The following is a 16720-nucleotide window of genomic DNA, read 5'->3' on the forward strand; positions in this document are numbered from 1 at the left end:
TGGTCCAGTAAGTGTTGTTGTTGGTCCAGTAAGTGTTGTTGTTGGTCGGAATATTATTATAGTTCATCGTGTAAGTTGCTAGTGTGGAACATTTAAAAAAGTAACACTGAAGAAGTGACGTTTACTGTTTCTGTTGATTATCGTCTTCGCATTTCGCATGAAATGAAACATGAGTGTTGATGTGTGTGTAGGTTCGGATATATCTAAAGTAGATATTGTGGCTCCATTGCCGAAAGATTTGCCATCGAAGAAACGGAAGGCAAAAACTAGTGAAGATGTTCTCAAACCAGACGAGGAACCAGGTCCATCTTCCTCAGGATCAACACGTAAAAAGATCTCAAGGAAAACGACAACAAAGAAAAATACATAAACTACTCAGCATTATTATTTTTGGCCCATAATACGTTTTTCTAGTATGTAATCATGTCTTTATAGCTTATAATTCAATGTATTTTGTTCCTTACCAATAAATTATATTTTGTCGTATTTTTACTCTTCTTTCTCTACATTTTTAGTACACTTCTAAGCAAGTTAGGATTTTCTGCTTTTCACCACGTGAAAAAGCATCTCATCTTCCATCCGAATCAACCAAAAAGTGAAAATTGATTTTTTGACACCTAAGCCCCCTTTCCGTAGACCAGGGCCCTATTCCAAAAAACAACTTATCAACTTTTCACTTTGCACTTTGCAAATTTTTCGTCAATTTGCAAAACTTCGTGTTCCTCAGAACTGTAAAATTTGATAAGTGATAAGTTGAAGTTGATAAGTGTAATTTGCAAAGTCTTTGCAATTTTTGTACGCTCTTTGCAATTTCTGTTCCACGTACGTTCTCTTATGCAAAGTGCAAAGCTAATATTGAAAAGTGTAATTTGCAAAGACTTTGCAAATAAATGCGCTCTTTCGTTCCTCAAAAACTGTAAATTCTATATTTGCAAAGCAAACTTTGATAAGTTTGTCAAACATTTGCAAGGTAAACGATCGCTTTACAAATTCATATTGTTATAACTAGTCAAGCTTTAAAAATGTTACGACGTGAGTTTTTGTTCGACAATAGTGAAGACGCGGTTATAACTAGAAATTATAGAGACCGAATTAATTTTTCGGGACTACAAAATTTTAATTTTAAAGAGTGCTTCCGTTTAAATCAAATCCAAGTTGATTTCCTTTTAAATAAAGTTGGAGACAAAATAGAGCACAATACACAGCGCAGTCATGCTTTGTCGGCTGAAAATCAACTGCTACTGTGCTTGCATTGGCTCGGAAATGGTTGCCAGTACCATGGAGTTGCAGCTATGCATGGTGTTGCAAAATCAACAGTTTGCAGAACCATCCATAGAGTTGTCGACATTATAATAGACGTTTTATTTCAAAACACAGTGCGATGGCCCGATGATGTCAGTGGTATTGCTGAAAAGTTTTTTATGATGGGTGGATTCCCTTGTGTGTGTGGTTGCGTGGATGGCACAATCATTAAAATTGATGCGCCTACATTACATGAGGAAGGATATGTGGACCGGAATGGAAACCACTCATTGAATGTGATGATGATATGCGGGCCAGACTACACATTTTACAGTGTAAATGCAAGTTGGCCGGGCAGCGTTCATGACTCAAGGATGTTACGGAATTCGGCTGTAAGTCAAAGATTTGACAATGGATGGAGACCATTGCTGTTGTTTTGGGTGATAGTGGTTACGGGCTAAAAAACTGGTTGATACCACCATTACGCCGAAATCCCGATAACCCTGCTGAAGAGGCTTTCAATCGTTGCCACAAAAAAACACGGCGCATAATTGAAAATAGTTTTGGCATTCTTAAAGAGAGATTCCCGTGTCTAAATTATTTGCGACTGAGGCCTGAGTTTGCAGGAAAGATAGTCATTGTTTGTGCCATCTTACACAATATTGCCAGTGGCATCGGAAGGGGTAGTGAAAACATGCAACCCTTTGAAGACACTGACAATGAAATCGAGGAATTAGATGAAAGTGCTGAAGAAGAAAATGATGCCCTTAATAATTTAGATCATGCGAGTGGAATGGAAAGGGTTACTTCTCTACTGCAATACTTCTCCTAATGCCAACCATTAAAGTGAAATAAAAGTGGTCCTTTGGCTATGATCTTTTTCCACTGCAAAAGCGTTGTTTCTTTTGGGGTTTGAGATTAACAGTAACAAGTTTTATGTAACCCAATTTTCAATATAGAAAGTAAAAATATCTAATTCACTTATTTTTTATTTTAAAAAAAAAACAAAAAATTAACAAATACCAAATGGGAAAATAAAAGTAATAATACATAAAAAACTTAAAACTCCTCAATTAACAACGAACGCGAAATATCTTCCGTTGCTGCCGCTGCAATTTCGCGGGTTATGGCAGAGGGTGGAAGTTGGAGCTCCCTCTCCAATTTTAGGCATTGAAGTTTTCTGTAATAAACCTCAACCTCAAGGAGCTCCAGCCGACATTTTTTCTCTCTATCCAAAGTTTTACTTGGAAACTTGGTAGAGCTCTTCCTTTTCCTTGGGTTTGGAGGGGGATTGGCAGGTGTTTCCTCTGTCATCGACACTCTGGAATCACACTCAGCTGATGCTAGATTTTCTGAGTTTCCATAACTTTCTGGCAAATTCAATCCATCTACCACAGCTGAGTCTGATTCCAGAATATCGAGAATGGCCAAGTCAGCTTCATCCATAACGCTGTCCTTCCCCCCTCCGGATCCAGTTTTTCGGGCGTTATCCCTTTTACTCTGCAAATTAACAAAATAAAAATAAAAAGAAATAAAAATATTAGCTTATTTTCAAATATAATAATCAGAACAATATATTTCATGCCAACGAGGTGTATTTAAACTTTATTAAGCCACTGTATGTACAAGGTACATACATACATACGCGAAATGAATATTTGCCTATTCAAATACTTACGGTATATTTTTACAGTACATATAGCAAATAATTATATTGTAAATATATACCCGTTCTTCTAATCAGCAAGAGTTGTTTATTGAGCGCACTGTTAACTCACAACAACAATGTCTATGATAACGATTTGTGTTGTTGTTGTCAATAATAGAAATTTCAACAGTAACAAATGAGGCAAATATAAATATTTGCTATGTGTAGGCAATAAATTGTTGTACTTACCAATGTCCGGCTCTTCCAGAGCCCAAACAAACTGTCCCTCGCATAGGTCCATGTTTTTTGGGCCGATGCCAGTTGCAGGGATTGGACTTTTTTCAAAACATCCTCCCAGGCAGCTTGTTTATCTAATTTGTTAACCTTCAAAATGAAATATAAACTTAATTTTGTTTGAAATTTACAATAATTTTATAAAAAAATACTTACTTTATTGTTTTGAAAATTTGCAAATAAAATGTCTTTTTTTTCTTTTATTACATTCAAAACTGCAAGTTTTTTTCCAATTTTTATTTTGCGGCTCAGTTTAAATCTTTACCTTAGTAATGCAAAGTGATTAGTGATATGACAGAAATGCAAAGTTGATTAAACGCTTTGTGGAACACTTTGCACACTCACTTTGCAAGAGAGCCCAAAGGCTTTGCAGAGAGTGCAAAGTCTTTGCAAAAATATGCTCTTTGCAAAACTAAGCTCAGCGCATAGTGAGATTTGCAAAGAATATTGTGGAACAGAAACACTTTTCACTTTGCAATAAAATACAAATCGATAAGTGCAAAGTGAAAAGTTGATAAGTTGTTTTGTGGAATAGGGCCCAGGGCCCAATTGCACCAATGACTTATCATTTATCACTTTACAACTTTTAGATAAGCCTTTTTATTGAAAAGTAAAGTTGATAAGTGTTTCACTTTTTACTTATCATAAAAAACTTATCAATTTAAAAAAAAATTAATAACTGGCATGTTTTTTGGATAAGTCGATTTGATAACCATTGCACAGCCAATTTCTTTTGCTTTTCAAATAGAGAACTTTTCCAATAATGTGCTTAGCTAAAATGATTACCGTTTCTCAATGGAAAACGAAAGCTTAGCAAACCCATGTGCGATTTGATAAACATTTTCAATTTATCTTTTTTTTCTTACTATGTCGCGCGCACAAAGCGCAGCCAATATATTAGCTGTCTTAAAAATTATTAATGAAAAAAGCAAGTCCGTATTGACTATGTATGTTTACATAAATAATTAAATTTTTCTAAATTAAGGATTATTTATTTGGATCTTTCCAAAATAACTCAGTAACAAAAACACAAAAACCACATTGCATTAATTAAATGATTTCCGTACCGGTTAACAAATCATAGTTCCATCAATGCTCCCTGCGTCTTAAGGAAATTCACCAATGCTGAAAAATTTTGTGGCAATATTTTTCGTAAATTCCCGCCAACAAATAGTTTCATTCATCAATTTGTTTATCAGGGCATTTGCCACTCGATGGATTATTGTACATACCGCTAATTTGTGAACCCCATGCATTTGAGCAATTCCATGATGTTGGCTACCATTACCTAATTAGTGCAGAGTCAATAATAATTGCTGTAGCGGACTTAAGCCATTATTACACCCACTGTTATATTGTAGGTCCAGGTCCGCTCCAATTTTTAATAAAATTTCTTCAATTTGGCTACGAGATAGCCGAAATTTTTCTACTACATCAAAATTTATACTGTAGCTGATTTGTTCTTTTATAACACGCCTTTTATTATTTGCAGATTTTCCTCCTCTAATAAATTTAATAGTTCGAATCGAAGCATTTTTTGTGTCAATATTTTATCGAATCACGTGTTAGAGCTTAAGTTTTAGATTGTTAAGGTATAGTTGTATTATCCTTTTACAATAAATAAATAAATAAATTCATTCAGACTGAATAAATGTATCTTATCACTTGTATGATAGGTAAAATTACTTTTAGCAAAATAATGCTAAAGTTAGCAAAATGAAAGATGATAAGTGATATATAAAAATTTTTGGTGCAACGAAATGCTAATAAATTTTGATAATTTGCATAACTTATCACTTATCCGCCAAAGCCTTTTCGCCAAGCATTTCAAATTTTGGTGCAACGCTTATCTATGATTTTGAGTGATATTTTACTTATCAACACTCATTTGAGTGACTTTTCCTTATCATGTTGGTAAAACACAAAACTTTGCATAAGTTCGATAATCTGCTAAAATGCTAATGATAATTCGTTGGTGCAATAGGGCCCAGGTCACATATAATCAACAGTTTGCCGGTAAAAATAAATGTATGAAGGAAAAAAATATTTTTTGCCTAAAATATTAAATTTTTTAAAAACTGTTGATTATATAGAAAAACGTTATATGAACAGATTAAAGAAATTGTAATTTTTAATTTTTTTAAATTTGTTTGAGCAAAATCGGACTAGTGGTTCTCGAAACGCCGGGACACGTATAACTTCTTTTTTACCGATATAACTTTCCCCGGTAGTTTGAACCCTTCCCGATCACTGACCCCTACCATTTGTCTCACAGTGTTATTAAATAAAGAAATAGCCAATACTGATCAAGAAAAGGAATTTCTATTATTGCCATCAGTGCAAATGACAAATTCCGAAAATCCCGGGATTACTTGCCAAGAATCCCGGGATTTTCGAGACCTTAAAAAGTCCGGGATCCAGGGATTAAAATTCCTAGTTAGCAGCGATACATCACCAACATAAACAGTTACCCTGGTTACGTTTCTCCGGTGCTAGGTCTGGAAGAGGGTGGTGGGTAGGGACCAACCCTAACACTTGCCGCAGTAGTTAAGTGGCAACACCAACAGGCGCAGTCAACGAACAGAGCTGTTTGACACTCGTTTGTACTAACTGAAACCAATTTCATTCAACGTATTTTCTAGCGACGCTAAAGTCAGAACTTGTATTTGTTTAATTTTTAAGTTAATAAAGACATATAGAAATAGTATTTCTACACGAACATTGAAATCTAGCCTATTAAAAAAACATGCATTTTCGTATTATTATTCCAAAAACTTCAATTCATATGTTTTATTATAATATCATGTAGAGTCTTCTCCGCTTTCTATAAATCTTTTACGCATTGCGATATAAAATTTATAAAATTCGGTAATGGTTCTGCTTCGATAACACCAAACATCCTCTAGAACTCAATTCGGCTCCACAAATGCATTGCCAGTCATATTTGCTAACTAGGTCTTCATGAAGAAGAGAATTTATTCCCCTAACAGCTCTTTAAGCATTTTTACTTCCGCAAGTGTTGTTCTATAACGTTTTGATAATTTTTATTAAATTCGAGAAAATGATGCGGAATATGGTACCATTCGTTACATTTTCCACACTATATATTATACATGTTTACCACAAATAAGAAGCCAATAATATTAAGACTCCACATTGTGAAATTCAGCTCCTGGTACCTTCCTTTTATCTGTATGTATTTCAATGTCCGTAACTGTATTCAATGAAGGCGCTCATCCTTCACATATTACTCAATACCCCCCAGTAGCCTTATCACAAATCCGCTTCGGTTTAAAAAGAAACATTTAATTAACCCATTATTGATGATGACATTAAGAAAAATAAAGCGCCTGGCTATGATAGGATTACAGGTGCCGTAAATTTTGCGTTATATATTTTAAATAACATACTTCATTTGGGACACTTCCAACCAAGTAATACCACATCAGTTTGGTTTTCGTGAATAACATGGCACTGTAGAACAATTTCATAGAATTGCTTCTTGTATTAGAAAAGCCTTCGAAGGGAAGTAATGCCGCGCCGGTGTATTTTTGGATATTTCTCAAGCTTTTGACAAAGTCTGGCATGAAGGCCTTATATACAAACTAAAGGTTTCACTCCCTGCAAATACGCATGCAATTTTGGGAAGTTTTCTGTTGGAAAGAAGACAGAATTCCTTTAGAACGGAAAGTCACCCTAAATGTATATGCAGGTGTCCCTCAAAGCAGTGTTATAGGACCCATATTGTACGTAATATACACTCGTGATTTGCCAACTGATGAAACTCCAAAGTTTCCTGATGGCACAGCTATCATAAGATAAGTTCAGACCCTAAAAAAGCTTCTTACAAGCTGGAAGAATATTTGAATAAGATAAAGCTGTGGCTGGGTTCTTGGAGGATAAAGGTTAACGAAAGTGAGTGTATTCAGACAACATTTACTTTGAAGAGAGAAACTTGTCCAACTACTAAAACTAAACAGAAATGCTATACCATAAAAAGATAGTGTCAAATACCTTGGGATGGCACTAGATAGGAGACTTACCCTGAAACAGCATATAGAAAACAAAATTTATCAAGCGAAACTCAAACAAGTAAGCCTTCAATGGGTCTAGGACACAAATCTAAATTAAGCCTAGATAACTAGATGTTGCTTTTTAATATGATGACTAAGCCATGTTGGCCATATGGAATCGAGCTTTGGGGCACAGCGTGCAATTCCATTTTGAACAGACTACAGAGACTACAGTCAAAAATTTTACGCGGAATATGCGGAGCACCGTGGTACGGTGCATGAACACATACGAAAACTAAGCACCAGTTACTCAGCATGGTTAATGAACCATACAAATCGACTGGTGAGAGATCTTCTAAGCCCGAGATATGCAAGACTACTAAAAAGGCAGGATTTTTCCGATATTATCAAATGATGCACAATGTCATAATTTTGGAGATTCGCAAATTTTCGTCCTTTCAGACCGACTAACCAACACGAAATCCAGTGTCCGTGCGGCTCAGAAACTTGTCCTTTTCGACCGAACACAGATCTCTGGATTTTAATTACATGTGTGCTTAAATATCTAGAAGCGAAGGCGCGGCGTGGAAACTAGTCCTTTCCACCCGCCCAGGCAGTACGGCTATGGAACTCGTACTTTCAGACCGATGCATGATATCCAGAGATCCTGCCTATCGGAATCTTGTCCATTCCGACTGCCGCACAACTGCAAAAAATATATATGTAATAAACTAAAATATCTAACCATTGCCGCAGAAATTCTTAATTTAATGATAGTTTGTAAGATTTGAAAACTTATTGTTAGCTTCGAAAGAAAGATTTAATAAATAAATAAATACATACATATTATACAAAACAAAAAAAAAGTTCTTTCCCCAAAAAATAAAGTGCACCGTTATGCTCTTCTCAATTTGTTTTATCGATCCATATATTTTTTTATTTTGCGAATTAGTGCAGTCAATCTAAATTGGCTTATACCTGTGAGGTCTCAAATAGTCTACGCAGGAAGAAACTTACACCAAAATGTTCAGAAAATTTTCCTGAACAACATCTCAAAATAGGAGGTCAAGGTGTTTCACGAATATTGTTAGTTAATGAAAAACTGATGAAATTTTCGACGTTAACGCCAAAAAACGCTCAGAACTTATGTTAAATGAGTCCTATCAAGAAAGTAAAAATATCAGAATATAGACCAGAAAATTCTCTACAAACAAGAGCGAGACTCGAAATAAGAGCTCCCAGAAAGGCTACCTTTTCTAACTTTGCCGACTGGGTTGTTATGTTAATTTGCCGATCATAGGAGTTAATTGTTATAAGTTAGTCAGAATTTTCAGAGCAAAATGACAAAAAATAAAGGAAAATTTGCTTTTGCAAATGAAAATTTTGAGAATGCAGTTTTTTACCTTACTGACAAGCAATTTGGATTATCTAAGTATGTATGTATGTCTCGTGCAAATAATACTTCCACTGTCGCTCAGTGAGGCTACAACTTTTTTATTATAATAGGGATATACAACGTACCTTTTTTCTCATAACTACTATTATATCTCGCATTGCTCAAGTCTTCCAGAAGTGAATCCAGTTCTGATAGGTTCTTGGAATTTTGTTGCACTGAAGTTCCATTGTAAGGACCACCGGATCGTCCAAGAGAACCCTGATTTTGATAATTGTACGACTGCCCAACCGGAGGCGCTCCCAAGCCATTATAGTCACCAACAGTGCGCGTGGGTGACACCGAATTTCTCTCGGTAACGCTGTAGTGTTCCTGATGTACTACCTGCAATACATACATAGATATGTATGTACATATATCATGGTCATATTTAGTAACATTTTAATTCAATTCATTAACTTGTATTAAACTTACAGATGGTGGCGCTGCCTTTCCGCGCAAACTTCCATAACCTGAGCTATCGCCGTAGTTGACATTTGAGGTACTATACTGTGGTTGGCGGTTGCCTGGCACGCTGTTTTGCAGATCGGCAAGAAGTGCATCTAAAAATGTATAAATAGAAAAAAGTTAGTTTAAATAAAGAATACACTTAATTTTTTCCCACTTAAATTGTCATAATCGCCGTGACTCATAATTTGCAAATAATTCCGGGACAGAAATAACAATACAACCAACACTTTATGAATGCCAAAAATACTGAGGCAGAAAGTCAAGTTGTTCACTGATAGAGTAGTTATACCGATGAAATACCTCAAGTTACAAGCAAAAAATGAAACAAAAATATAAAACTAGTAATTTTTAGCAAAAAAAAAACCGACTTCAACTCCCATATAAAAAATATATATATATATATCTCATGATCCGCTGATCGGATCTTAACCAGATTAGTATGGGACCACCTCTGAGACACTACCTTTCCGATGCAAAAAGAATTATCGAAATCGGTTGACGTGGTCCAAAGTTATGCGGTAACATACATAAAAAAAAAAAAAAAAAAAAGATTCCGACGAACTGATAACCTCCTCCTTTTTTGGAAGTCGGTTAAAAAATAGCGCGAGCCCATTGACAAAGACTTTCGTAATGTGTTTATCTTTCAGTTGAGGTGCTACACACCGACCCTTAGTGCTCTAGAAACTTATGAATGGAAGAATTAATTTGAGGAAATTATGGAACTAATACATAATTTTTATTTTGGATAGCTATGTGTAAATATAGTGGTCGAAATAATTATTGACATTTCGACAAGTTTTAACATATTATTTTTGTTGTTATTTAGTTTCTACTAGAATTCAATGGGCTACAAAACTGCATACTCAGAATCTTTCTAGAAATTCTAAGGTTGAAATTTTTACGAAAGTTTGATAATTTTTTTCATAAAAATTGCACAAAGTTTGAAACTTTAATTTACACGGGTTTTGTTAAAGAATTAAAAAAATAAACAAAACTAAATTACAACAAAAATAATATGTTAAAAGTTGTCAAAATGTGGTGCGGCTTTAATCGTTTGGACCATGGTATTTGCTCTTTTGTTCTTATTATTACACATAAATTTAATGGGAAACAAAACGAATATTATATCAATAGTTAATAGTAGCATACCTTTATTGTCTGCATGTCCGACCCCTAGCTATTGTTAGTGCTACATATGTACATATTTTACTTCCGATAGAGCGTTATCAGCAGATAACTGCTCATACAATATACGCAGAAGATATCTCTTCGATTTCATTTACGTTTTTTATTTAATATTTTAATTCTACATTAATGCTCTATTTATTGATTTAATATATATTTTTAGCAAGTGATGGATTACACCGTCCGACAGTAAATTGTACACAACAAAAATTTATATATTCGTGCACCTATGGGCCAAATATAGTAGAGCTGGGTTTTTAGGTTTTCTATCCGGATTTTTTGAAAGGACTTTAAAATTTCAAAGATACGATTAATTCAAAAAATTATTTAAAAAATGCAGTGCAATGTGGAATAATATGGGTATAAAATTAAAGAGAAAATTCTGTAGAATTAAAACAGATTAAACTTGTTGGTAAATAAGGACGTATAGATATTGACAATGTTCCTTTAAAATTGTATATTCAAATATCCTTAAAAAATTTACAATATATTTAATTCTAACTTAATTTATTTAATTTTTACACCCCTATTCTGCGACACTTTCGTATTCGGATTTTGCTACGAATCGTAGGAATGGTATGCTGCAATCCGAATCGTATCTTCGAACTTTCGAAATTCGTAACAATGGCATGCCTAAAAACGAACGAGTAAGCTTTTTTGCGTAATTTTGTACGAAAACAATTCTGTGTTGGAGGCGAGATAAAAGATGTAAATCGATGTGTGTTTGCAGGAAATATTAGTGGTGTTTATTTAAACAGATAAATTTACCTTTCGCATATGCATATATTTTTATCCACTGCTTTATATAAACGAGGAAAAAAGAATCTTTGTTGCCCCTTATCGAGAAACTTGGGTCCGATTTAGTTATTTGTACAATGATTTTCGGTTGTTGTGTCAAAACGCATAACCCGAATCACATAACATACACTTGTAATCAAAGGATTAAACCTTTATTTAAAATAAATGTTTCAAATTATTAATAAATTCGGTTTGCACTACGCACTTTTTTGCAAATTTCGATGTGGGTTCTGCGCAAAAATACTGTGATATGCACATGCATGTTTTCAATGGATTGGAAGAAGCTGTTATTGCATTAACTGGATTGGGAACCAATTCTTCAGGCATAGGAGGAGTTCTGGCTTGTGGTTCAACAATTCAACCAGAAGCTGACATAGATGCGCCCATGGTTACTATGCCCGGCAGCTCCACATATGTACCTTTGTGAGTCCATTGCCATAGCGCGCTCTTACTCCGCTGCTATAACTGCAAATGCATCAGAATCCATAATTTTCCTCAAAATATTTAAAATCAATCAATTTTACTATAAACAAGCCCATGATGCGGGTTTTTTTAATTCTTTTCCACTTTGTTTTCCTTCATACAGCTGAGTTCGAAAAACAACTGATACCTGTCAATGCTGCACCATTTTCCGCAAGGGTTGCAGCATGTCGATTTTGCGCTTTTTTCGTAACGTAGCTACGAATTACGAATTAAGAAAATTCGGGTTCTAGAATAAGGGTGTACATACACATATAAGACATATAAGGATACACAGGAGATTGCTGTCGATAAGATCAGCGATCACAGCGCCGAGGGAAAAATATTTTAGAACTAAAAAACAGCTAAATTTAAAAAAAATACGAATATGAAAGAGCACCAACCCGACTGGTTTTAAATTTGAGTATGTACGGTATAAAATATGTCGTTGTAAAGTGCGCAGATGCTTTTTCATAGTTAAGAAGAAAAAAATAATTAATTTTATGTTCCGTCGGATGGTAATTGAACCCGGACCCTCTTGGCAGCAACTAATTGTATCAATCGTCTTTGCACACTCAGCTACAGCCGTACATGTAAATGTGTTTTGAAATGTAGAGTTTGAATCAACATCACAGCGCGCGATTACCCTGGAAAATCGCCACTACTCCATGTATGCGTGTAAAGAGTAGTCCCTAAGGACCAAGGAGTACTCCAAAATTAATCAAAATTCATGTAAAAAAAGGTCCAAGTAACATTGCGATGTCCTAGGGCAGGACCATATACTCCATCCCTGCATTACATCAGAGTAGCACAAAACTACTCCAACATATTAACAATGTTATTGTTGTTATATTTTTACGTTTGTACACGCTTTTGTTCTTAACTTCGCAGATGCTTTTTCAAAATTGATAAATACCAAAAAAAAAAATTTTTAAATTACATGTTGCCTCTGACGGCATTCGAACCCGAACATTCTGGGAGCTAAGCTAACAACTAATACCATGTTCTGACCGACAACGAAAACACTTTGAAAACGAGTTTTGGGATGGTGGGCTGAAGACTGTTCACACCGGCTGTTAGTGTTTTCGTTGACATTTCTTACATCCTCTGATTACAGTTTCGCTACGCAAAAACCAAACCAAAATGCTTTTCCTTCATTTTCTTTTCATTAGCAACCTCTTACTTTCATTCTTATTGCACTTGAGCCATCCAATTAACAATAAATCCGAAATGGCGTATTAAAGATGATAAAATATGACTTCCACTTCGATAAATAATCGAAAAAAACTAGTGAAGACACCGATTGGAATGAGTGGAACGTGAGTTTTCAAGTAGTTTTCAGCGAAAACTGGTTTTCGTTTGACAGATTTTACATGGACGAAAACACAAGTTTTAGGTCGAAAACGAGTTTTAGCAACGAAAACATGTTTTCGATGTCGGTCAGAACATGGCATAACAGCGAGCATCTCTATGCGTTTAGCTACGGTCAGACATGCAAATGTGCTTTCAAATGCTCAACTTCAATCACATTTCGTTAAAACACGAGCAGTGATCAGGTAACAATAAGCTGGTGCAGAGACACGAGTTGGTCCGCTACAGCATGACAGAGGAACACTTTGGTAAGTACTCCAATACACCACAAATAGACTACATGGTCCAACGATTTTTGCAGGGTAGTGCATTTGTACAGATAAACATGTACCATGTATGTATGTGTGTATGTGTTGTCACCACTGTGCATGCTTTGTATATATATACTTTCTTAATTACATATGAAAAAGCATCCGAGACGTGCATACGGTAGGGCTGCCAGACGTCCCGGTTTTCCCGGACATGTCCCGGTTTTAGACTATTTGTCCCGGTGTCCCGGTCCAACCTTAAAATGTCCCGGGTTTCGTTTAAGTGTCCCGGTTTTCGATTTGATTGCACAAATTTTGCATAAAAATGACTACACTGAGAGATAAACCGCGTTGTAATATTAAGAAAAATTTTATGAATTTACTGGGGGAAATAACGCATAGTAAACATGAATAATTTTTATTTGATTATCATTTTATAATTTTCGTATTTAAAAACAATACTTTCATACCACGCACACGTGGTGTTGAATCAAACTGAACATTTGAATGCCATTTACATGTCTGGCTGTAGCTGAGTGCACGAAGATGCTTGCCGCAATTTGCTAATTTCCAGAGCGTCAGGGTTCAAATCCCATTACAGGCAGCATGGAATTTAAATATTTTTTAACTTAATTATGAAAAAGCATCCGTTAAATGCAAAGCGCTTCATTTTAATATTAGCGTATTTCAATTGAATGGTTATATACTAAATACTAAAATTTGTATACTTAAATTTATTACGAGTTGGGTTGGTACTCTTTCATATGCGATTTTTTTTTATTTAGCACGTTTTGCACAAGCAACAGTAAATGATTAATATAAGTATGTACCTAAATACGTTAAAATGACATGCACAGAGTTTTACAATTATATTAAGCAAAAGCCAGAAGTTTTGAAACAAGTTCACAGCAACGAAACAAATGACTGATATTTTAATGTTACCTTGTATTTAATTTTTTTTCTTTCGTGAGACCTAGATTACTTATAAGTACAGTGCCGTACACAATTATTGGCTCGGAGACTCTTTCATCTGATCACAATTTCTAATCAGATCTTTTAGAAAATTTTGAAAATGTAGCTTTTGAGCTAATTAGTAAAGTGCAAGTCTCAAGTTACCAGAAAATTTCGTTGATTTTTTGCAATTATTTATTTTTTGCTGACAGTGTCTTCCACATACAAAAAAATTTCGAACATAGTTTGTATGGAAGAAACTATCAGTAAAAACAATACCAAAAATCAACAAAATTTTTATGGGCTGCAAAACTTCATTTTTAAAATTTTTATAAAAAAGTCTGAATAGAAAGTTGCGAATTTGTATGCATTTTCCCGAGTTTTGCACAAAGTTTAGAAATTTTATTTTTATGTTTTCTGATGTACAGTGTTATCTGGCTGGAGTGAACACCCGATGCTACGAACACCTCGAAAGAGTGAACATGAAAATTTGTCCATTGAGTACTCTATAAAGTGAACAATATTGCGTCTTTGTAGAGTGAACAAAATTTAAAACCAATTCCTTCCAAATTCAAAACTGTAACGACAAATATAATAACAAAAAGGTTAATCCCTTCGCCAGGCCGATCCCGTAAATCCCCGTATCAGGGATCTCAACTCGGAGATTCGGCAACTAGTGAACGTACATAAGAGGAAGAAGTGGGAAGACCATCTTAAGACCTGTAACTTCGCCTCTGGCGTGAGCAAGCTTTGGTCAACCGTGAGGTGATTGTCCACCGGGGAAACCGTCCAACAAAGGAGAGTCTTCTCGCCCGATAGCTATATAGAACTATTCAAGTGACGTTACTAGAAGACAAACGGTGGGCTGCGAAATACCTGAGTGGTCGTCAGTGATCTTTAGAGACAAATCGAGCAAACCTAGGAAAATAAAACAGCGAGTTCAACAGGGTGGCGCCCTTTCCCCACTACTGTTCAATATTAACATTTCTAAGCTCCCTCAACCACCAGAGGTAGTCTCGATTGTCTCTTGCCAAAACACGGCACTCAGACAGCGACAGGATGCCTTCTGATGTTGCCGAAACATCACCTGCGCAACGAGGCCAATATGCTCCCGATTAAGGAGCATAACACAATGCTCTGCAAGCAATTCCTAGTAGGGTGTCACCGTGTTACCCGAACAGACATCTGCTTGCGGAAGAACCCTCGCGACGGCACATCAGAAGGCATCTCTATGAACTGACGGACGAAGTCCGGGGGTTCAAAAAACTACCTCTGGACCCAACAGCCTACCGACAGTTATATAGACTCTCGATCTGTGTATGCCGTTCTGGGCACGCAACCACCAGACGTGGACGAGACAGAGCTTCGTCTGCCTCGGGAGACTCGGACCCCATAGCCCAACTTCGATCTGGCTACTGCAGCAGGTTCAACTCATACTTGAGCAGAATAAATGCAGATTTGCCAAATGAATTCCCCGCATTTGGAGAGAAGCCCCATGACTCGCAGCATCTCTTCGCATACCCACTGAACCCCACCCTGCTAACGCCTCTGGCCTTATGGACAGACCCCATCGAGGCTGCACGCTTCCAGGGTCTATCGCTAATAGAGCTTGACGACAACGATAGAACCACAACAGGAAACATGTGTTGGCATTAGCTGAGGGAAAAGACGACATTTCAGAGTTCTTAAAAATTTAACTTCAAAAGACGTACTGCGCAATAAAATTGATTTTAAAGAACAAAAAACTCAATCTGGATATGGTGAACAATCTGCATTTTATGAACTGGTCTTGCATTAATTAGTTCACTCGACCCAGATAGCACTGTATTTAGTATAAACTGTATTTTTATAAGGAACAAAAAGGTACATGCATTGTGAAAAATTCTCTGTGCTTTAGTTGTGATAAATTTTTTTTTTCCTGCTGTACGTAGTAATGATCTCATGATCTCATGTTTTTATGTTTTTGTTTGTCAAAATAAAATTTTACTACATCCTTTCGTACGTAATTTTTGTCGAAACGAAAGGGAAGGGAGCGAGAGGCATACATTTTCGGCTCTGTGAGGTATGTGTGGCGTAAAACATCTGTATATTAGCACATTTTTAACACCTGGCGATCCTAATCAGTATAATGAGATAAATTTATGAAATTATTATATTGTCGCTGATTCTTGATAAGTGTACAAAGTTTGAATTAAATCCGTCCGTTTAAAGTGGGTCAAAATCGAGTCCAAAGGAGTCGGTTACAAACATACATACATACAGGTGAAGCTAATAAAAGGGTGTTAAAAAAGAGAACCATTTTGAAATATGAGTGTTTTAACTCTCTAGAAAATAATTTATGCAACCTCACGTACGCGGTTTTGCTTTATCTTGATACGCGGTTTTGCATCATGTTGATACGCGGCTTTTTACTTTAAACGACGATATACATAAACATAAGCACGAAACTATGTATTTGTGACAAGAATTAACCATGTAAGATGAAAACTGCTGCAGTTTCATTTTATAAATTTTCTTTTTTATAGATAAATGCATAAGTAAGACAGTCCGGGTACGGTTCGGTTATTTGTACAATGCTTTTGGGTTATCGTATCCAAATGCGTGAAAC

At 35.7% G+C, this 16720-nt stretch overlaps 1 protein-coding gene across 6 annotated transcripts in view; it reads right to left on the minus strand.

The window, feature by feature from the left end:
* The window catches only part of LOC118735228 (leupaxin), a 434003-nt gene that overhangs the window by 259945 nt on the left and 157338 nt on the right, over positions 1–16720 (minus strand). For 5 of the 6 annotated variants that reach the window (XM_036464881.1, XM_036464880.1, XM_036464882.1 and 2 more), the window contains 2 exons: positions 9065–9192; positions 8719–8974 (listed from right to left, as the gene is read on the minus strand). In XM_036464881.1, coding sequence (XP_036320774.1) covers positions 8719–8974; positions 9065–9192 — 384 coding nt within the window. Of the gene's footprint in view, positions 1–8718; positions 8975–9064; positions 9193–9254; positions 9326–16720 lie in introns of those variants that run through there. The other variant, XM_036464884.1, reaches the window with a different exon arrangement.

This window comes from Rhagoletis pomonella, unplaced genomic scaffold (genome assembly GCF_013731165.1).
Source record: "Rhagoletis pomonella isolate Grant_MI unplaced genomic scaffold, Rhpom_1.0 Rhpom_scaffold_00003, whole genome shotgun sequence".
Taxonomy (NCBI): Eukaryota; Metazoa; Arthropoda; class Insecta; order Diptera; family Tephritidae; genus Rhagoletis; species Rhagoletis pomonella.